Source organism: Ipomoea triloba, chromosome 11 (genome assembly GCF_003576645.1).
Source record: "Ipomoea triloba cultivar NCNSP0323 chromosome 11, ASM357664v1".
NCBI classification, from domain to species: Eukaryota; Viridiplantae; Streptophyta; class Magnoliopsida; order Solanales; family Convolvulaceae; genus Ipomoea; species Ipomoea triloba.
Window position 1 is genome coordinate 12,480,954 of NC_044926.1, and position 24,170 is coordinate 12,505,123.

General features: G+C 31.8%; 3 protein-coding genes across 3 annotated transcripts; 1 reads left to right on the forward strand and 2 right to left on the reverse strand.

The window, feature by feature from the left end:
* Positions 1-1,963: 1,963 nt before the first annotated feature.
* Positions 1,964-2,548, reverse strand: LOC115997171 (17.8 kDa class I heat shock protein-like). Its single transcript, XM_031236678.1, has one exon. The coding sequence runs from the start codon at positions 2,468-2,470 to the stop codon at positions 1,988-1,990; it is 483 nt and encodes a 160-aa protein (XP_031092538.1). The 5' UTR covers positions 2,471-2,548; the 3' UTR covers positions 1,964-1,987.
* A 3,323-nt stretch (positions 2,549-5,871) lies between these two features.
* Positions 5,872-6,560, reverse strand: LOC115995695 (17.8 kDa class I heat shock protein-like). The gene has a single exon (XM_031234799.1). It carries the CDS (start codon positions 6,486-6,488, stop codon positions 6,006-6,008), a length of 483 nt encoding a protein of 160 aa, XP_031090659.1. The 5' UTR covers positions 6,489-6,560; the 3' UTR covers positions 5,872-6,005.
* A 3,011-nt stretch (positions 6,561-9,571) lies between these two features.
* LOC115995697 (17.6 kDa class I heat shock protein 3-like) lies at positions 9,572-10,345 on the forward strand. The gene has a single exon (XM_031234800.1). The coding sequence runs from the start codon at positions 9,728-9,730 to the stop codon at positions 10,208-10,210; it is 483 nt and encodes a 160-aa protein (XP_031090660.1). The 5' UTR covers positions 9,572-9,727; the 3' UTR covers positions 10,211-10,345.
* Positions 10,346-24,170: the final 13,825 nt, after the last annotated feature.

The window sequence follows — 24,170 nt, forward strand, 5'->3', positions numbered from 1 at the left end:
AAGAGTAACTTTATCCAAAAGAAGCAAGCGAAACATAAACTCAAGAAAGTGGAATATGGAATATTCACTACAAAACAAAAGGCTCAAGTTACAAGACCACTACTCCATGAAAAATGCTGAAATTGTGCAAAGACCCATGTTCGGCATGGGAGACCAATTTCAAACGGAATAGTTTTCCCTCCAACGGAACTATTCTTCTACTCTCATATATAAGGACGTAAAGACACAGAAGAAAAAGAGAGTTCAAGCGAAAGAGGTTAACAAGAGGTGTCTGATAAAAACGTTCCAGTGCAAAGTGCTTAACTTGGAATATCATCCTGATATTCAATACAGCGAGAGAACACATCTTAGTGTTCGAAGAGAGTTACAAAGCTAAACTGTCATACATCCAGAAGGTGACCAAAGCTGCTCTACATCAAAGTTGATCCAACGATAGCTTGTGGTCAGATTGGAGATTGTTACATTCAACTGTGACTATCAACAACGTCTTGCTTTGGATTAAGCAAGGGAGGTGGAGTATCCTGGCTGCTGTCCGAGCGAAAGAAACCTGAGGCTTGACGCGGGCTTGGTGATCAAAGGTCAAGTGCTCGAGAGGTGGAGTAACTGGAAGCGGGGAGAAAAACCTGAGGAGAGGCGGAGTAACCTGGCTGCTGTCCGAGCGAAAGAAACCTGAGGCTTGACGCGGGCTTGGTGATCAAAGGTCAAGTGCTCGAGAGGTGGAGTAACTTGTTGAACCTTGAAGGTTGCTCGCTTGAGGCTTGAGGCGGGCTTGGTGATCAAAGCTCAAGCGCTCGTTATTGTACTAGAAAGGGAAGTTTTTAGTGCAATCCTTCCAGGGAGTTTCTGGAAGAAGAGTGGAAGTAGGCGGGTTGGCCGAACCACTTAAAAATCTCTCTTGCATTTACTTTCTGTTTTACCTCTCGCTAACTTCTCGATTGCACTGCATATAATCACACCTCTCGAACTTACCCAAACTCGTGCTAACTAAAAAGGGGATAATATTTCCGCTGCGCATAAAACTTTGTCTTCACCTCGTGAGGTATCGAACCTAAACATCCTAAGTTCAATACACACGAGAGGTCGAAAAGATTTGCAAAATCTTATACAAGTCTATTCACCCCCCCTCTAGACTTGTACCCCATCCCCTTGGGACCAACAAGTATTTCTGTTTATTGTTAACAATTCCTTCCTCACTTGTATAATCTAGCTTTTCACGAGTATGCATTTCTTTTGATCCAAGGTACATAGTATTTCTATATCTTGTTAACAACCTCCTTTCTCGATTGGAACTTGTATAATCTGGGATTGAAATGATCTTGTTGATGTATGCATAGGACAATTAAAATAAAAAGCATCAAAGAATAGTTTTAGTTTAGCTATCTATATATTTGATAGTTTAATTTGTACTGGGCTTTTACCATTGTGATCTGTGTGAGCACTTCCTCTCCCTTGTGCTTCTGGTTTCTAGTTCTGAGTGCAATTCATTTTAAAAGTTTTACAGAGGTATACTTGACTCTAGGTTTTTTTTTTTTTTTTTTTTGAAGAGTACTACTATTTATTTGTGTCTGTTGGATTTTGTAATAAATAGTTCACAATATATTACTATCTCCGTTCCAAAATGGTTGTCTCATTCGTTTAACGAGGCTTGACTGAAGTTATTTTTAATCTAATTTTTAATAATATTAAGTTTAGCATTAATATATAAAATTTATATATTTAGAAACTACATTAAAAATAGTTTTAAACACAAAAAATTAAATTTAAAAATAATAAAAAATTACTAAAAAAAATAAGCAATGAATAAAGAGTTAATTTGAGTAATGAATAATAAATAAGACAGGTAAAATGGGACAGATGTAGTACAAAATATATTATTTATAATAATATTAATACAAAATATATTATTACATTTTAAGCACTCATTTTCTTAATACACAACATTTGTTCAGCACTTGATTCTAAATTTCATACACACGAAATCAGACATTTAAGCAGAGATGTCAATGGCTTTGATTTCAGGTTTCTTAACTTCCATTTTGGGAACAGTGACAGTGAGCACTCCATTCTCCATCGAAGCTTTCACCTCATCCATCTTCGCATTCTCCGGCAGCCGGAACCTCCTCAGGAACTTACCGCTGCTCCGCTCCACACGGTGCCATTTGTCGTTCTTTTCCTCCTGCTCTCTGCTCCTCTCTCCGCTGATCTGCAAAACCCTCCCTTCCTCAACTTCCACCTTCACCTCCTCCTTCTTCAGCCCCGGCAGATCCGCCTTGAATACGTGAGCCTCCGGTGTCTCCTTCCAGTCAATACGCGCGTTGGCGAAGGCCGATGTTTCCCCCGCCGAGCCGCCGGGGGCATTGGCGACGGCGCTGGAAAACGGGAACCCTTGGAAAGGATCCCACAGGTCTAGAGAGAAGGGATCGAAGATGTTGCTTCGGCGAGCTCCAAAGATGCTTGGAATCAAAGACATTTCCTTGATTGATTGAATGAGAGCAGAAATCTTCTAGCAATAGCTGACTGTGAATACAATGAGGAATGCTTGAACTTGTTCACTTTCGATGCGAAAATAGAGAAGCATAAACGGTGTTTATATATGAGAGATGATAAAGCTAGAACATTCATGAAGCATCGGGGTGAAGTGCGAACTGCAGGTGAGCAGGTTCTACAATCTTCCATTTCATCCTTTGCAATGTTCTTATATGAATATCAGATATCAGATGATGAAACTGGGCCGACATTATCGGGTTGTGTTAGGGGTTATCAAACAGTGGATTGTATTAGAAGGTTTGACCAGCGGAATGTATCAGCGATTTGTAAAAAGATGTTTAGTTAAATTAGCTGTTTAGATTAGCGGTTAAAATGTAAAATGACCAAATATACTCTATAATAATAATAATAATAATAGTAATAATAATAATAATATAATAATAATAATAATTAAACAAAAGAAAAAGAAAAAAATAAACTGTAAAGATTTGGGATCAAAAGATCTCACATCGTAAGTTTATAAAAGAAGGGGGGTTGAGCTCCCTTTTAAAAGGGAGTTCAACGCCCCATATTCTTCTCTTGCCCATCCCACATTGGATGGGCAAGAGAAAGAGAAGTCTGAGGCTTCTTTATACTAAAGGGGAGGGTGTTTTGGGAAAGAAATTAATCTTCCTCAAAATGTCAATCCCAAACGCTGCTATTAGTAGCGTTTGGGATTTCAGCGGTTTGGAGCAAATCGTTGCTCCAAATTGCTGTTAACCAAACACCATCTTTAGCGGTTTGACTTGACCGCTGCTCCAAATCGCTGTTAACCAAACACTATCTTTAGCGGTTTGACTTGGTCAAACCGTTAAAGATGGTCAAATCCACTAAATTTTTGCGAATAAGCTGCTAACCAAACATAGCCTAATCACTATTTGAGAGTGATTTAGGCTTTTCCAATTGGGCCTAATTGTCTACAATGTAAAGCCTAAGAGAGTGTCTTTTTTACAATTGTTATACCATAAACCAAAGTTCATATTAAATTGAAAATTCTGATCTAAAAAATTGGCAAATTATGCTAGGACTCGGATCTCGGATCCACCTTGCAAAGTGGACTCGAGTTCATGTTCACAATTTTAGAACTCTATGTTCACAATTTTAGAATTATATATTCACAATTTTAGATCTCAATATACAAAATTACATTACTCAATACTCACAATTTTTAACACAATTTTGTTATATAGATTCAAAAATTGTGTTATATTGTTGAATATAGAATTATGAAATTGTGAATATAAAATTATAAAACTATGAGTATAGAGTTTTAAAATTGTAAACATTAACCCAGATCCACCTTGCAAGGTGGACCCAGGTCCATGGCATAACAACCATAAAAAATTATGCATCTATAGTTAAAACATTTTGTATTTTCAATTAATAATTTACAATCATTGTTTTGTGGGCCATAAGTAAAAAATGCATTATCTACTGTATTAATAAGAGCCAAAAAAAGTTAAGCCTATAATATTGGTAGAAAAAATGACAGTGAAATTATTAAATCAAATTGTTGGTTTAGATTGTTTATATTTATATTTTTCCTTGAGATTTTTTAATTTATCCTTAATTATATGATTATCTACTAAATTGTCCATTAAATATTATCTTCTCCGTTAATATTCCGTAAACTTTTAACTTACCCATTAATTTCTATAAGAAAGGTCTCAAGTTCGAACCTCAACCCAAATAAAGTTGTCATATTGTTGAACATATACTACGAATATGTTAGAGTATATTATTCAAAAGTAAGTATCTCACTTTATTAATCTTATTAAATTAAATAAATTAGTAGTTACAACAAACAAATATATATATATGCATTTCTTTAATTTATAATTCGATATCTATAATGTCTTTATTAAAAAAAATTCATTATAAAAAATTTAAAAAGAGATATAATTTCATTAGTTATATTGTTTATATTTTCTACAATGCAAAGATTCATTACTTTCAAATTTATTAATTAATTATATCCACTACATGCATTGTTTATTGTTTTCTTTTTATACTATCTTGTAATTAAATATCAAAGTTATACTACACAATAATGTTATATATTTATTTACCAAGTATTATGTTAATAACATGGAAAAAAAAAAAACAGATTGAATTTAATCATATTAACTATTTAGAAAGGATTTGTTGACAAAGAAGATCAAACATCCAAATAACCCAATAAATTGATTTAAATTTTTCAGTATATGTATTACATTTTCATCTTGGCCAGACTCGTCTTACGGATAAGGATTTGTGAGACTGTCTCACACAACTTTTTACCTTAACTTTTTTACTTTTCTATTTAATACTCCGTATTAATTACGTTTTAAATACAATAGCTTATATATAATATACTTCTATTATATATTATATTTACTTAAAACTATTAAATTACTTATTTGTAGTGGGAATTGGATGTTATGGCAATTTGTCCCCAATTATATGAAATCTATTGGTTTGGTTCCATTAGTCTCGAGCGACGTGAAGATATTAAAGAGATATTAAGGACAAAATACCAATCCAAGGGTAATTTATATCAAATAATATATAGACCACTGTGTTAGATATAAATGTAACAACCTAATATCAATCCAAGGTTAATTTATATTAAATAATATATACATCACCGTGTTAGATATAAATATAACAACCTAATTAAAATAACGTAATGTTAGTAGTTTTGTTTCATATATACTTGACTAAAAATCTTAAATAGTATTGATATAACTAAATTGTCTTGCATACGCTATATGTATAATGATAAATGTATAGCATGAAAATAGATAAAAAGATTTAATCTAAAGTAGCTCTTTTATTCATTGTTTTTAAATGATTTTAGAGAGAAGAGAGATCATTGCTTTTAAGATCTTGTCTAGAGAGAGCATGAAAAGTGAAAAGAGAGGAAAAAGCCCAAAAGTCTTCGTTAACCTTTTTATAGGCTCATACATATACTCGTATATCGTATAAAATATTTAGAATCGTATACTCAGAGTATATTTCTTATCAAATATATTGATATTATTATGAGAAATATAAATACCATTGCTTAAGGTATTATATCTAATATACTCGTATACCATATAAAATATTTAGAGTCGTATACTCAGAATATATTTCCTATCAAATATATTGATGATATTATTATGAGAAATATAAATACCATTGCTTTTAAGGTATTATATCTAATATAATGATTGAGTACGAACAAACTTTAATCACTTTAAGTAAACAAACTTAATGAACTTGCACCCCCATAATTAAAACATTAATATATAATATATATTATACTTTTTTTTTAAAAAAATATATTATACTGAAAAATCCAACAGATCAGACACACGATACTTGTTTACAAATGAACAGTTCTTTCGTATTTTTTTTTTACAAGAAAAATTACAACATTTTCAGCATTCATTTTATTAATACATAGCATTTGTTGAGCACTTCATTCCAAATTTCATAAACACTAAATCAGACGCTCAAGCAGAGATGTCAATGGCTTTGATTTCAGGTTTCTTAGCTTCCACTTTGGGAACAGTGACAGTGAGCACTCCATTCTCCATCGAAGCTTTCACCTCATCCATCTTCACATTCTCCGGCAGCCGGAATCTCCTTAGGAACTTACCGCTGCTCCGCTCCACACGGTGCCACTTATCATTCTTCTCCTCCTGCTCTCTGCTCCTCTCTCCGCTGATCTGCAAAACTCTCCCTTCCTCCACTTCCACCTTCACCTCCTCCTTCTTCAGCCCCGGCAGATCTGCCTTGAACACGTGAGCCTCCGGCGTCTCCTTCCAGTCAATACGCGCGTTGGCGAAGGCCGATGTTTCCCCCTCCGAACCGCCGGGGGCATTGGCGACGGCGCTCGAAAACGGGAACCCTTCGAAAGGATCCCACAGGTCTAGAGAGAAGGGGTCGAAGATGTTGCTCCGGCGAGCTCCAAAGATGCTTGGAATCAAAGACATTTTCTTGATTGAATGGAGCTGAGAATTCTTCTGCTAATAGCTGAATGATAGTACAACGAGCTGAGGAATGCTTTGCTTGAATTTTTCAGTTTCGATGCATAAATGGAGGAACACAAAGGGTGTTTATATATGAGAGAAGATGATGTCGGAACATTCATGAAGCAACCTTAACCGAAGGTTCTACAATGTTCCATTTCCATCCTTCTGCATTGTTCTACTATGTTCTTGAAACAGAATTTCAAATGATGGAACTTCGGTTGACATTATTATTTCGAATATAATTTAGGCTTTTCTGGCCCAATTGTCTGCGTTAGTCCTTTCCCGGCAAATTTTTCTATTTACCTGAATAATATACTATTAATAAAAGTAAAATCTTCCTTCATTTTTTTTGCCTAATCTAATATTATTAATTAATTGATAAACAAATTAATAAAGTTTTATTAGTAATAATATTTTATTTATTAAATTTTGAGAATAAAAGGAAAGGGTTTGATGCCACTGGACCACAAGGTCCTTGACTTAGAATACTTATCTATTCTACTATTAATAAAAATAAAATCATCTTTTGTAAAAATTTCGTCCAAACAATAGCAAAGATAAAATGGAAAAGAAAACTGATATTACGTACTAATTGATTGAAAATATAAAAAGATCCTAATAGAAAAAGATATTACTAATTGACTAAACATCATTTAAAAACTTTTAAAAAGATTAATTACACTTTCCTTTTTAAAAAGGAGAAATATTTTGTTTTAAATTTTAAAAAAATGTTTGTAGATTGCAATAAAAAAAGTCACTCCCTTGGGTTATAGGACTCATTATTATGTAGATCATGGTCAATATATATGTGTGAATCATAAATAAAAAAAAAAGTATATTATTTGTGTACACGTGTACGTTATTAATTTGAAAGTTCATTATTTGAGTACTGAAAGTACATTATTTTTTATTTATCAAATAATATATGTTTTATATATTAAAAATGTACCTTGTATTCAAGGAAAATACACTACTGAGTACAAAAAATACATTATTTTTTATAATGTACATTCTTTACACAAATAATATACTTTTAGGGGGGTGGGGGATGTATTCAATCAAGACTTTCAAACAGTTTTAAAGTGATAGATTTTAAATGATTTTCATAGAATCTTTCTATATTTACCTAGAATCTTTTAGACTTTCATAAACTTTGTATGAGTCTATAAAAGTTTGTAAGACACATATTTTATAAATTTTTTCATATTAAAAAGTCTACAAAAGCCATTAAAACTCTAAATTGAATACATTCTTACAAACATTTCATAACTTCTATTAATACTACATTATTTACAATTTGTTACAAAAACTTTTATAGTATGTAATATATTTTTATGTATGTATGTATGACACTCAAAATTGTTAACAACTATATATACATACCCACGATAAAACATGTATGTAGCAAATATAAGAAAATTCTTCAGTAACAATAATGCTCTATAAATTTTATACATTCTCAATCACTCGGAAAAAATAATCCTATCCCTAAGCTAGACTTACTTTCCTTAATAATAGAGAATCGTATTTTTTGTTGATACAAACTTTCTTTTAAGTCAAAAAAATTATTTATTCACCCCTTAAATTCCCTAGAAAATTTGATCTTGGCTATCAAGCGTCATGCCGCCATCTAAATTGAAATTGTTAAGTTAGTGAAAGTGATAAAACTAGTACGTATACCTATTCTAATTAAATATGAACTTAATAAACATTAGATGAGTCTAATAATAAGTACGAAAAATCAACTAGTATAAGACCAAATGAGTATAAACAGTAACAAAATTTAGTTGTTGTTTGCAACAATAATAAAATATTAGCTATGCTTTTTTTATAGATATGTGTAAAAATAAAAAGAAAAAAAAATCAAAGGTATATGAGTATTTCTGAATGTTTTAAAACGTAATGTAAAATTTGACAAGAAAAGATGAAAAGTTTGTCCGGTTTAGATAGAGAAAAACATATGTACCACACGTTGAAAAGTTTGTGGTTAAAGGGTTAGATTCCAACTATTTATATTTGTGAAGTAAAAGTTTACAGATATTCTATTATGATAGAGTCCTTAAAAGTTAATAAATTTTTGAATACTTGTAGACTTTTAAAGGCGTTATAAAAACTTAAATTATCTTAAATAGTAGTATACTTTTAAAGACTCTTTAAAAGTATGAATTGAAAATTGATAGACTTTTAAAGTCTAAATCGAATACGATCAAACTTTTAAAGTTGTTAAAAATTTATAGAAGTGTTGATTGAATACACCTCCCTTAGTATACTAAGGGAGGTGTATTCAATTTTTTTTTTATGATTGAATACACATCCCTTAGTATACTAAGGGAGGTGTATTAATAATTACTAAGGGAGGTGTATTCAAATTTTTTTTTTATGATTGAATACACATCCCTTAGTATACTAAGGGAGGTGTATTAATAATTTTTTTTTTATGGTTTATATAGCATTATGTAACTATGGTCCACACAATAATCAATCATTATTACGTAAATCATGACCCGCACAACTAATAAAAAGTATATTATTTGTGTATATAAATTACATTATTTGAAAGTATATTATTAGAGTACTGAAATTACATTATTTTGTACGCTATCAAATAATGTATATTTAGTTCACAAATATTATATTTTTAATATATTAAAAATGTATCTTATATTAAAAAACATCATTTAAAATTACATTATTTTATATAATATACTGTTAGTACACAAATAATATATTTTTAGTATATTATAAATTATTTTTTATAGTCCAAATAACACTGAACCGTGATCCATATAATAATTATCCACAATAAATTGCCGGGCTATAGAGCGCAGACAATTGTGCCGGAAAAGCCCAAATCGACCACTCTCAAAATCTTAATGTAATGTTGGCCCATGTTCCATCTTCTGATATTCTGATTCAAGATTCAAGAACATAGTAGAACATTGCAGAATGATGGACATGGAATTGTAGAACCTCCAGTTCAAACTTCACATAGATGATTCATGAATGTTCCAGCTTTATCTTCTCTCATATATATTCTCAAAAAAAAAAATAAAAAAATCTTCTCTCATATATAAACACCGATTATATATGCTCCTCATTTTCGCATCGAAAGTGAACAAGTTCAAATTAAGCATTCCTCAGCTCGTCATACTCTCAGTCAGCTATAACCAGAAGAATTCTCAGCTCATTCATTCAAGAAAATGTCTTTGATTCCAAGCATCTTTGGAACTCGCCGGAGCAACATCTTCGATCCCTTCTCTCTAGACCTGTGGGATCCTTACCAAGGGTTCCCGTTTTCAAGCGCCGTCGCAAATGCCCCCGGCGCCTCGGCGGGGGATGCATCGGCCTTCGCCAACGCGCGTATTGACTGGAAGGAGACGCCGGAGGCTCACATATTCAAAGCAGATCTGCCGGGGCTGAAGAAGGAGGAGGTGAAGGTGGAAGTTGAAGAAGGGAGAGTTTTGCAGATCAGCGGAGAGAGGAGCAGAGAGCAGGAGGAGAAGAACGACAAATGGCACCGTGTGGAGCGGAGCAGCGGTAAGTTCCTAAGGAGATTCCGGCTGCCGGAGAATGCGAAGATGGATGAGGTGAAAGCTTCTATGGAGAATGGAGTGCTCACTGTTACTGTTCCCAAAGTGGAAGTTAAAAAACCTGAAATCAAAGCCATCGACATCTCTGCTTAAATGTATGATTTTGTGAGTATCAAATTTTGAATAAGTGCTGAACAAATGCTGTGTACTAAGAAAATGAGTGCTTAAAATGTTGTAATTTTTCTTGTCCAGAAAAAATAAACGGTAAATCTGCTTATCTCTAAACAAGTTTAGAGTGTCCATATATTGTTTTTTTATGAATAACTCCTGGGCTGGTATTTTGTCCCTTAACAATAATAATTAGATGTCGCTAACAAGGCTCCGGATATCTCCACTTATAATAAGAGTCAACTCCTAACTGGAACTAAAAAAAATGTTAGTATAATAGTTTGCTATAACATATCGTACTTTATGTTCTTCGTATTGTGTAATCTCCAATTAAATTCCTAATCTATCTTAATTATTTATAATTTTACCAAATTTTTTCCGTTAAATATAACAGAAGTTTAACATTAAATTTTTTAGGGCAATTTGTTTATTTATTGTAGTTTTCAAACAAATTGGCAATATTCTATAATACAATTCTGTATAGATTCCTAACTTAAAATTAGAATATTGAAGTCTTAATAGGATTCTATAATACAATTTTGTATAGATTCCTAATTAAAACATTATTTTTACACAAAATAACAGTATAAACCCCTCCCCTCCCCTTCTCACTGGTATTCACCCAAAACTAAACCTAACATCTACTTAACATTGTATAGGTATGATTGTCAAAATATTATTATGCTAATTCTATTATTTGTATTTGTACTCATAATGATTACAGTTTTTTTTTTTTTAAATCAATGATGATATACTCATTAATTAGTATAACTTCAATATCTTTATGTAAATATATCTATTGTATAATTTGTTTATCTATATTTGTATCCTTGTATATAATGTTGTGGTTCTCATATCGTTATGTAAATATATTTATTGTATAATCTGTTCATCTATACTTGTATCTTTGCATGTAATGTTGTGGTTCCCATTCATATTTCTCATGGCACAAAGATATTAGTCATGACAAATATAATGTAGTAAAGTTAATTGATCTCGACACACAAACTGTGGGCTGAAATTGTACAGTTCATGTCATTAAGAAAAACGAACCAAAAAACGCTATTAGAACGCCTGAGAAAAAGTATATGCTCATCGTCCATGAGGATGAAACTGTAAGTAATAGTAAAAAAGTTCTCGTTGTTGTTGTTGTTGTTGTTATTATTATTATTATTATTATTATTATTATTTTCACCCGTGCGTTGCACGGAATGGATTTGCTATAATACGTTAAGAATATTTAGATCGATATACAATTATGTAAATTGTAATATCGAATATTATATAGTACAATTGAAGAATTGAGTTTGATTGATTATGTTTTCTGATGTTATCATTACTTGAATTTGAGTAAATATATATATAGTTGCCCAATTAATAGTCAATGTGTGTATATATATGCATCCGGTGCTGAAACTTTAGACATTTTATATATCAATATTTATGATTTGTATTAGTTGGGCTAATTATCTCGTTGTCCAGCAACTCAGTTATAGAAATTATTTATACAGATGATATATTTTCTATGTAAATATATAGCAATGCTTTCATCTTTGTATAAAAAAAAAACATAATAGTATATCAATGTAACTGTTTTGAATTAAACATTATTGAAAACCTTTTTGTATACGACGTTGGTAGTATATTATATATTGTTATTGTAAATTTTTATACTTATTTTACATCACTAATGAAGTATATTATCTAGAACTATAGTTTTTAGTGCTTTATTTTAGAATTACTGGAGTAAAATATCCAGAACCTTAGTACTTCATGAATTATAAGATATTTCTAAAACAAGTATGTATAGATTAACTCTGTTTTTTTTAAGTGTATAGATTATCTTTATTTCATGGATGTTTGATTTGTGGGCATGTTTTATTTGTTGTGTATTTTTGTCTAACAGTTGGACTGTATAATGTGTTATAAGAGCTATAATTCTACCTAAACATGCCAAATTTTGGCTCTTTAGGTTATACTTTATTTATCCTTAGGGTTTAATTTTATCTATGTAATTAATTTGGTTAAATTTTTGAATGTGTTATAGTTAGACTTCTTAGAGTAAAATAATGATATATGCAAATAATATGGTAATCCGATGAAAACTGTCTAGCTTGGAATAAAAAATAAAAATCTACATTGGATAAGCTAATTTATTTATTAACATTTTAAAAAATACATTTAATTTTTTTAAAAATTGTAAACATAGAGTTCTAAAATGAGCAAATACCAATTTTGGTCCCACGACTATTAGCAAAATGACAATTTTGGTCCACATGTTTCATTTCTACCAATTTTGGTCACACGACTATTGTTTAGTACCAATTTTGGTCCCACGACTACTGTTTTAGTGCCAAAATTCATCGTGCCGGTCACCCATCGGTTTAAAACGTGCCAAAATCTAAAATTTTTGAAGGTATTTTCGTCCTTTTCAACTCAATATCCCAAATTTGAGCATGAATAAAGAGATTTAAGCCCTAAGATCGATCACAATTCACAATTCTCCTCCTCAAATTAAGGTAAAATAAGAAGGAAAACTGCGAATTTTGATCGATTTTAGGACTTAAATCCATTTATTCATACTCAAATTAAGATATTAAGTTGAAAATGGTGAAAATACGCTTAACAATTTTAGATTTTTGCACGTTTTAAACGGATGGGTGACCGGCGTGATGAATTTTGGCACTAAAATAATAGTCGTGGATGAAAATTGGTACTAAAACAATAGTCGTGTGACCAAAATTGGTAGAAATGAAACATGTGGACCAAAATTGTGATTTTGCTAATAGTCGTGGGACCAAAATTGGTATTTACTCGTTCTAAAATTATGAACATGGACCCGAGTCCACCTTGCAAGGTGGACTCGGGTCCATAGCATAATTTACCCACCTCTACCATGACCGTTCCCCCTCTCACTCAATTTGAAAAATCAATTTCGCTCCTCTCTCAATTTACCCATGCGATGCAGGAATAAAATTTTTTTTTATATAATTAGATAATAAAATAAAAAATTAAATTATAAACCATTTTAATATTTGAAAGTGTACATTTATCTGAATATAAGATTAATGCAAAAGTATCACTCAATAAAATATTGTGTAATTATACTTTTATTCTTTAAATTTAAAAATATATAGAGAGACAGTAGCATAAAATTACCATAGTAATTACACAGAAAAATAGAAATAATAATTTATTCTGTATGTTCTTATATTATTATAACTTATGTATAAATAAATAAATAAATAAATAATTTATATATATATATATATATATATATATATATATATATATTAATTATACCTTAAATATAAAATAAGTATATTAGGCAATTTTACTAATAGATAATTAATATTTAGGTATAAATGAGCTTGTGGTTGAGACACTTGGTGATGGGAGCAAGAGAGTTGTTGAGGCTTGTATTCAGATTTGTACCTAGGATGGGCGTAATTTGGATTATCCGAACTATTCTACTACCCGAAACTCGAATTGAATTTTTAAAATTCTAGGTGAACTTCCAAATAGTTATGAGTTCAGATATTTCAAATTTTGGTATATTTGAATTTAAATATTGTTTGAATATTGAGAGTTAAAAATTTATCTATACCCGAACCGAAACTCGAACTAATTGAAATTTTATTATAAATATAATAATATAAATTATATATTTAAGTTTAAATGAATTTCATAATTAATAATATATTAATTCTCAAAAGTCTCTTAATTAGTAATTACTAGTTTGTCTTATTTTTAGTTTGATAGTATATACAAAATATAAATACAAAAATAATAAAATCCTTAAAAAACTCAAACTTGATAAAAATAAAATTTTGGGCATATCCAAACTAATTCGAAATAGTATCACCTGAATCGAATGTAGATGAATTAAATTTAATTCGGATATCGGGTGTAAAAAACATCACTCAAAATTTTTGGATATTCAAAATAAAATTTGGGTGTTGCCCGAATCGAACCCACGCTGACCACTAGATGTATTGTACAGAGTTGGGCAATCGATTCTTGGAATGCCCCCTAGACATAGGATAAGGAGTCTCCGAACTAGGTTATCAAAATGTGTGTTTTTCTATGCTTTAATTGCATGCATTTTCAGTTTGATTCATATTTATGCATTGTTTATGCCTAACTATACGTTGGTAGTTTAAGACTTAGATCGCTATTCTTAGATCACTTGAGAATATAACTCTATGTACGTTCAACTGTATAAAGTCTTGATAATAATCTTGACTACCCAATATAGTGGGACACTTAATAGGTAAAATTCACATTCTTCACTTGGTATTAAAGCTCGTTTCAAGAATATTATTCTTGTATAGTTCTGTGACAACTTCTACTTGTGTGTATACTCAATTTTTTGTAATTTTGTTTTCTTCACACTATGTCTCTGTGGTATTCTGCAAGTAGTTGTTTGTTGTTTTTGTATCAAAACTTGGATAAACAGGATGGAAAGTCAAGTCAGGCGACCACAACTTATTGGATCGAATTATGCTTACTAGAAGGCATGCACTAGAGTATATCTACAAGCTCAGGGAAGTAAAGTTTGGGCTTCTGTGGTTAAAGGTTCGACACATCCTACTCCAATCAAAGAAGATAAAACAATTGTTTTTGTCTTAGAAAAACAGTGGACTGTTGATGAAAGTGCGGCTAATGAGTTTAACAATAAGGCCGTGAATGCAATCATAGGGAGTCTTGATGAGAGTTAGTTTCCCTAATAGTTGGGTGTACTTAGGCTATAGAAGTTTGGGATATACATGAGCGTTGTATGAAGGATATGCCTTAGTTAAGCAGTCAATTTTACAAGTCCATACTAAATATGAGGAATTGAAGATGCGAGAGGAGGAAATGATTGTCCAATTCAACACTCGAGTTCAAGAATTGAAGAACGAAACAACTGTACTTGGTGAACCATTCTCTGAGAACAAATTGGTTCAAAAAATTCTTCGCTCACTGCCTCAAAGATTCATAATGAAGGTTACAACTATCCAAGAAAGTGTTGGATGGGAATTAAAGACTATAGCTGAACTCAATAGTACTCAACATGCATATGAAATGTAGATTGGTTGTCCCGATGGGTTAAGTACGAGTCTGGATCGAGGGGGTGAATAAACTCGTAGTGTTTTTTCAAATTCTCAACAAATGGTAAAGGATACCCGAGAGGTAATCTTAACTACTTTGTCAGAGTTTTAGATGTGCATCGAAAATTATTGTTAACCCTTTTTTAAGGTTTCTTTGCACGTTAGATTTTCTTGATAAAAATTAAGTTTGGTTCGTTTATACAGTGTGCAAAAGAAATAAAGAAAGAGACAGAGAGTTTTTATAGTGGTTCGACTGTTAACTAAGTTTACTCCACTCTTCTTCACAACATGTGAAGAGATTGCACTATCTCCAGTACAATACACCACCAAAGTTCACCCCTTGAACACAAAGCCGACAATGAATTTTACACCTAGGTTTTTCAACACCTACAGAGTTTACTCCACCTCTTTTTACTTCACATCAGCTCAAGACTCTCTAATCTGGATGTGTACTATTAAGGTCCTGGTCTCTCTCTTAACAATTAACATTGGTCATAAAATACTAAAACTTTGAAAGCTTGTTTGCACTTAGAATATTCAATCGACCAACTTAACACCTTCTTCTCAATTGGAAAAGGGTATTTATAGGAGCGTTATGTTGAAATAGTTCCGTTGGAGGGAGAACCAATTTCAAACACTTATAGACCGGCGGGTAATCCTGAGGGTAGGTGAGTGCGTCAAATTTCCAGTCACTAAGACCTTAAATTACGCTGAACATTGCTTTTTGTTCTACACAAAAGGTCAGGCATTTATTGGAATATCGACCTTGGGAAGAACTCACTTTGCCTTAGACATATTTACTCACATTTTAAGGTTTCAAACTATACAGCTTGGAGAATGTCTCGAGCAGTCCTATTGAGTGGTTGATAAATGTGTTTTTAGTGGTGGTGGATGGTAATGGAAATGAAATGGATGAGTGTAAACAAGGATGAAATCCCCGAGTGTTGGTCTCACAAGGATGACAACTTGGAGCTAAGTGGAGTGCGTGACAATCATATGGGGTGTATTATCAAGAGTTAACTAGGAGAAAGAATGGCATTGAAGGCATGGAAACGAAAAAGAAACAAGCATGACAGTAAAAGCAAAATAAAGCAATTAAAACGGGGAATTGGATGGGAATATCGGTCATATGCATTCCATGCCTAAGGTAGAATTAAAGAGGTGTATGAATGACTAAGGAGAAGTAGTAGGCATTTATCAAACACCTAATCTACACTCTCCTCTCAAATCAAAGGCAGGGATAGTAAGTGAACAAGACTACATGAGATCTCAATCTCTTACAAGCCCCACTCTCTCAAACACCTAACCTATTGTGGCCACAAAATAGAGCTAGGAACAATCAAAGTTCACTTCTAACCAAGATATACCGAATCTTATCATTAAACAATTAAAGAACTTAAATGCATAATCAAGGGAGATTCTTAACCATTTCCTAGAAGATCTAGCCACAAATCATCATGAATTAAAAGCACAATTGCAATTGTAATCAAGCTAGCAATGTAGAGATGAAAATTAGAAATTAATAGACAAAAGATGAAATTAAAAAAAGAATTAGAAAGAGTTACCAACTTGAATTCATAATTGTAATCGTAATTCAACACATTTGAAAAATCTCCACAATCAAGGAGAGTTGTCAATTCTCCACAACTCTAAATCACTTCTCATACTAGCAGGCCGGCTGGGCAAGGGCGAGCTGGGCCCTTAGCCAGGGCCCACACTTGAAAGGGGCCCACCACTCTAGTCCACCACCTTTTATATATATACTGTAGACTTTATGTATAAGTATTCTTTGTACATTTAAATAAAACAAATATGATTTAGGTTAGTTGGTTAGACTTATTTTAATGAATAAGGATGTTAAGGGCTCGAACTCCCATGGCTGTATATATATTTATTTTTATACTTCAAATTTTTCAAACTTCCATGGTTGCATATATATTTATTTTTATACTTTAATTTATATTACTTTAAATTTTTCCACCCAAGATGAATTTAGGGATATTATATATAGTATTAAAATTATAACTTATGGAATTTAATTTTTCCTACCTACTCTTTAGAAGATGAATTTAGAAATATTATATAGTATTCAAATTATAATGTATGAAATTTATTTATATTTCTAATTGTATTTTTTGAGTTTTTAACTATGTGATTCTTTTACATTTCTATAATTATAGTGAGATTTATAGTATAGATTGATTTGTGATTCATATCAAATTTTGAATCTACTATTCCTATTTGAGAAATTTACTAATATTTAAAACATGTGTTATTTTGTGAACTTTATAATGATTTATGTCTATGTAATATATTTTGTGATTTAGTTATGAAATAATTCTAAAAGATAGTTTTTTTTATATGAATTATCTAGTCAATTTAGTTTAGAATTTTTATTACGCTTCAATGTATTTATATTAATCTAAAAAAAATTTTGAAATTGATCTAACTAAAAGAAAAAGTATTTATAAATATGATATCAATAGAGAATATGCGTGATTTATAATGTGTTTTCTATTCGAACTATTTTATCCAATTAATCATGTTTTATATTTTGTTATGAATATCATTTATCACGTTTTAAAATATTTTAATTTATTGCTCCCGGTAATTAAGATTTCATGCTCGATCTACTCTTGTTTGTAAGTTGTGTATTATATTTTTTATTAATAAATACTTTATTATTTATTATAATAACAATGTGATTGTTTATAAGCTTATTTCGTTTTCAATTGTCTATTCATTTTTATAAACTATAATTCTTTATTTATGAAGTCATATATATATATATATATATATATATATACAATTATTGAATATTTTGTATTTTTTAAGTCAACAAAGACAAATTCATTTGTAACTAATGAAAGCATCTAGAGTTATTTTCATTATTATTATTGTGTATTCAAAATTGTTAAAAACTTATAAATCTTATTTCAAGTTATTTGACATTAATTTTTTTCCCTGTAGTCAAACACGCACGCGCGCATAGACACACACACGCAAACATGTGTGTATATATATATATATATATATATATATATATATATATATATATATATATATTAATCTCATGTAGGTTAATCTCATGTAGGGCCCATTTTTTATGCTATGCCCCGGGCCTATAAAACGATAGGAACGGGCCTGCATACTAGGAATTGTAGAGTAGTGATGTATCTAGTGGAATCTAGGTCTAAGCTAGAGAGAGAAAAATCTAATCTACAAGCTCTGGAAAATGAAGAAAAGATACAAGACTTCCCCCCTCAAAAATCCCACTAACATCTCATTTTAAAGCTGATGTCCTGAAGGGCGTAGAGTAGGTGTAATCTCATAAGTAGCACAAATTTCGCGTCTCGGACCCAGTCACAAGCGTGACGAGACTTGTGACCAGCTCTAGTTTCACATCATGACCCCGTCACGACTGTGACGAGGTTCTGCTACATTTCTCTGTTGCACTCTTTCTCTGGTGCTCCATTTCAAGTCCATATGCCCTTCTTTTATGCTCAAAAACCTTCAAAACACTCAAATGCCTTGCAAGAGTTTCAATGTTAGTGCTCATATGAAAATAAAGCACACAATTAACCTCAAAAAAGACTCAATCAATGCAATAAACACCACTCAAACACCCTATAAAATAAGACATGTTTGACACTCATTAGCGGTTAACTCTTGAGCCTTAGGTTCTCTTGGATACAAATGGTTTACCTTACCACTCGTCCCTTGACTCCTCGAAAGGTAGGTCATTCCTATCTTTGACCTTTGTGACCCTTCGGTTACGAATGGTTTACTTTACCATTCGGTCTTGCAATACTTCGAAAGGTAGACCCTTCCACCTCTTGGTCTTTTCAACCTTTTTGTCTTGATACCTTTTACTCTTCGTCTTCAGTCTTCTGTCTCAGACTAGAGATAACCACTCGATTACTCTTTTTCTTGAGCTATTCGAAGGATGACCCTTCTCGAGTTGATCTTTGAATTGCTTTTTTCTGTTTATTCAAGAGTTAACCACACGGGTTACTCTTCGAATCATTGTAGTGATTGACCTCTCGAGTCTCCATTCAGACGTTTGCATGAGTTACTGCTCAAGTCTAAAAACTAAAATAATTGGGGGTCTAAATTCCTAGTGTTTGGTATCGTCAAAATTTAATATAAAGTGTTCCTGACGCAGATGATCACTAGTGATGATAACCTATGGCATTTCTTGCAAATGATGATGCTTTGGCATTAATATCAAAAAACTTGTCCAAAATCCTTAAGCAAATAAGCAGAAGGAATAGAGGTAGAGGTGGTAAAAACATAATAATCATAATGCTTCATCAAAGACCACTACCTCTAGACAAACTGGAAAATCTAGAAATCAAGGTGGCTCAAGAAGTTCCAATCAAACTATAGACAGTCAACAGAACTCAACGAAACAATTTTCAACAAAATGCTGAAAATAAATCAAAGAATAAAGTAATATAGTGCCGAGAATGTGAACGTTTTGGTCACATTCAGGCTGAATGTCCCACCTATCTAAAACAAAAGAAGTCAATGAAGATCTAATTGAAGAAGATCTTGAAATAACATAAGAAGAGATCGATCTCTAGAAATTTTCTTGCTTTTGCTACAATTATAAAAGGATCAAAATCGGAATTAGTTCAAGATTCAAATCTAAATGATGTTGAAAAATTGTTTTATTACGCATTGGAAGACTCTTATGCTCGTCTGTTTAAAAATGGGAAGTTTTGCTAAAATCACATGTTACGACCACTAAGCAAAAAAAATTTCATAAAAAGAATATCCTTATTCTATGAAGCTAAGTCAACTGGAGAGAAGGATCAAGCAACATTAGAAAGCCTTGAACATGAAGCTAGATTGACTCGTGAGTTAGACAATCTGAAGAAGCAGATACAAATGCTGAACACCACTGCAACACTTGATCAAATTCTAGAATTTGGATTTTCACTAAATATACAAAGAGGTCTCGACTACAAATCTCAACAGGAAAATCACTAAGGTCCAAGAATCACTTCAGCAAGCTCAGCACTTGGTTCAACCAGAAAGTTTGTTACGACAATTAGGAAACTCTATACTCCTCTATGTCACTATTATCATAAAAAAAAAAGAGGCACACCAGACCGGAATGCTATATCTTTTATCAAGATTAGAGAAAAGAAAAGTAGAAGTAGAAGTGGATAACGGCATTTAAAAAACAAGTAGAATTTAGGGTTTAGTACTTTAGACAAACTTTTTAATTTTTATCTTTGAATAGAATATATATATTTTATAATATATTAATATTATATATATATATATATATATATATATTAATGGCTCGGGAGCGTCTCGACGAACCACGAGCTTATAATAAATGAGTTCGAGTTCGGCTCGATTATATAACAAGCTAGCTTGAGCTTGAATTGACTGAGCTCGAGTTGAGCTTTGATGGAGCGGCTCGGTTCATTTGTAGCTCTAGCTACGGCCTATTCTACTTTAGCCGTAGAGAGAGATATAGAATTCTGAGTTTTATTGAAGCATGATACTAAATTCTTTCCTTGAAAGCATTTTGCAAGAAAGACCAATTATATTACATCACACACTGTGAAATTAACCTAAACTTGTTGATTAGTTTACGATTTCGGGTTTGTGCATATGGAGAGAGATACTGTACAACTAATCTTGGAGAATTGTAGGAATAGTAGTTCTATATCTCTCTTCAAAAGCATGTCCGTTTAAAACACCTTATCTTAGGTAAATTGATTTCTACCAGATTTCTATTCTTAAAGTAACTAACTTCTTGCAACAAACTTCAATTCGCACTTAGTACAACCACCAACTGCCATCAGATTGTGCCGTTGCCTTTGAACCTATGCCAGAAGATCCCTCTTTGAAGACTTGTATACAAGAAAGTGTCATACCACTACCTAATACAGACAACGAACTATTCTAATTTACAGAATTACAGGCAACCTAGAGCTGTTTTTGCCAAAAGAATTTAGCCAACAAAATAGCTAGGGTATTAATCCTAACACTTACAGAACTGTTGGAACAAAGTCTCAAATTGAACAGAAAAATTAAAAGGGAAAAGGGTATTGTTGAATGCATCTTAAACTTCATGACTGGCTTGGCACTAGCAATAAACTCTTTTTTCAATTCTTTTTCAGTTCTTTCTCACTAAAGATACATATTGCTTTACTTCGCCGGTGGTCCATCAACAAAAGTTTTCTTCCCTCTGGCCGAGGATTTGTAATTCAAATAGTATCACTTCTCAGATCAGTTCTCAACAAAAGTATTCATGTCCGTCGGTAATACAGTAAGTATATGTTTTCTGATTCGATAATGGTAAGAGGTGGAGAGACATGGATTTTCACTTGAATTGCATGTAGGAAATACAGATTCAACTGCAATTGTTTGCCAATTTGAGGATAATTACCGTGTAAAGTCAGGGTGTTGGATTTGGTCCTTTATTGGCCTCAGCCCAATAAATCTTTAGTCAAATACTTCTTCATGAGATCATGTCAATTCAAGTCTGGAGGCCCTTCAGCGAAGAGCTATACGTTTAAGTCATTCTTTGAAGAGCAAGTCACTTAAGTTTCAGAGGCCCTTCAATAGAGTGTTCAAAACATCAATTAAAGAATCAGATGACAATTAAGAGATCTTGTACCTACACTTTAATTTATTGGCACTCATTATAACCAGTTTGGAGTTTAATATATAAAAACTCTTCATTTTTCTATGATAACCGGAGCAACTTTATTTCCTTATACCGTTAAATGCTAAACTTAGCTCATTTATTAGCCTCCACCTAATAATCTCATAGCTTGACTTTTACCAATTCCCCGTATGAGAAATTTCATAATTCTGTCATGTATGTCGACAGTACAATTGTCAATTGAGGCAGGTCAGAGAGTGTATACGTGCAATAGTTTCATCATTACGGAGAAAGAAACCAAGACAAAATTGAAGTCTTGAGCCTTGTACTCTCCTCTAACTACCTATGAGAGCGATGGAGATGAATGATGATGAGAGAGCTGCTGATTATTTCCCCTTGCTTGGGCTTTTGGCTTTGATAGGCTAAAGTTTTGACTTGCCACATATGATAAAGCAAAGCGCCCTAGTCAAACTTTGTATGCATTTCTCCATAGCCAAAATCTAACTTGTCTCTATCAATTTGATATATGTATAGTATCTCACACCTTTCTCATGAAAACATATATCACATGTCCCCGCATTTGTAAACCCCAACAATGATGGAGGCAATATTAGAAGATTTATTGATGCCAAAGACCTTGTAGTCTAGTGGCACCCGGTGTCCTAATTTAAACTCCCACATTGATGACTCTTTGTGCTTCAGTAGGTTGAGATTGTACTCAAAAAAAAAAAAAAAGATTTATTGATGTTTAAGAAAGGCAGGAGACCCAAGTCCATAACATTAAATTATACCATGGATCCTAGTCCAAAACAACATTCAGATTATGTATCTGCAGTTCACATATTATGTATCTTCTTCTAACATATTATGTACCTATAAATAAATTGAAAGTACATAATATGTTAATTGTAGGTGCATAATTTATTAACGTTAGGTAAATAATATATTAACTACCAGTACATAATATGTTAATTGTAGTAGTTATAATAGGTATATAATTTACTAATATAACTGTAGATAGATAATATGTTAACTGCACCATTGTAGTACGCACGTAATTTATTAATTGAAGGTACATAATAAGTTAACTGTAGTTACATAATTTGAATGTCGTTTTGGACTAGAATCCACAATACAAGGTGGAACGTACCCTAGTCCATGGTATAACAATTGTATGATGACTATTTCGTTCTTTATCAAATTTTATGATCTCTATATATTATGGTTGAATCATTTCACAATAGGTATATCATTGACTAGGGTGGAAGGTGGACCCGTGTTCAAAATACACAATTTACATATTGAATGTTCACAATTTATATTGTGAACATTCAGTATGTGAATTATGTACTTTAGACTCAGGTCCACTTTGGAAGGTGGACTTGGGTCCACATAATAATTTGCCATCATATCATATCTACATATTATATTATGCAATATAGTATTTTACAAGGAGAAATAGTTATAGGCGGCTGGTAAAAATAAAAATAAAAATTGGCCATGTAACATTTGTTAAATTCAATGAGGTAAAGTTTGTCCATATTATATAATAAAATGGGATTTAGAGTCTTATATGTAATGACGATTATTTTATAAAAACAAGGGGTTAGGTATTCGTTGCAACAATCATTATATAATCACGGTCTACGTTTTAAGGCAAATTACTGACATACAAATTCATTTTTAATATACTACATGTTCATTTTTAAAAAGTTCATTAGAAAATTCATTTTACTGTAATGCAAGTTGATTTTTGAGATTGCAAAATGCGGGTTATGAAATTGTCTATATATGGTTGGAGAATGAGTAATGGTGAATTTGGAAAAAAAAAAAAAGGATTAGATGGTAGATTTAGTAATTTTTGGATTTTTATTTGTAAGGGAGAATTAGAGCATACCTAATCCAGCATTGGGATGCATTATGCATCCAAGCCAAAATGGCTCAAGTGTCAACCTAATCCAGCATGATTAGAGTGAAGCATGCCCCACAATCACTGTTAAATTTTGGGAATAATCGGACAATGTTTTGAATAATTTGGATTAATGAGTGAACAAAAGTAATTGTAAACGTGAAAAAGAAGTTTCAGCAGATGTTGAAATAGTAAATTTGAATAAATATATTACATATAATTATATTGAATTCTATCCCAAATGTAGCAGTAGTTGATTCACCCTTATTGTTAGATATTGTTAGAAAAAAACATTTTTCATCGCTAAGTTAT

What these genes read in the sequence shown, in the direction of transcription:
- LOC115995695 (XM_031234799.1), bottom strand. Translation starts at nt 6,488, where the DNA reads ATGTCTTTGATTCCAAGCATCTTTGGAGCTCGCCGGAGCAACATCTTC.
- LOC115995697 (XM_031234800.1), top strand. Translation starts at nt 9,728, where the DNA reads ATGTCTTTGATTCCAAGCATCTTTGGAACTCGCCGGAGCAACATCTTC.
- LOC115997171 (XM_031236678.1), bottom strand. Translation starts at nt 2,470, where the DNA reads ATGTCTTTGATTCCAAGCATCTTTGGAGCTCGCCGAAGCAACATCTTC.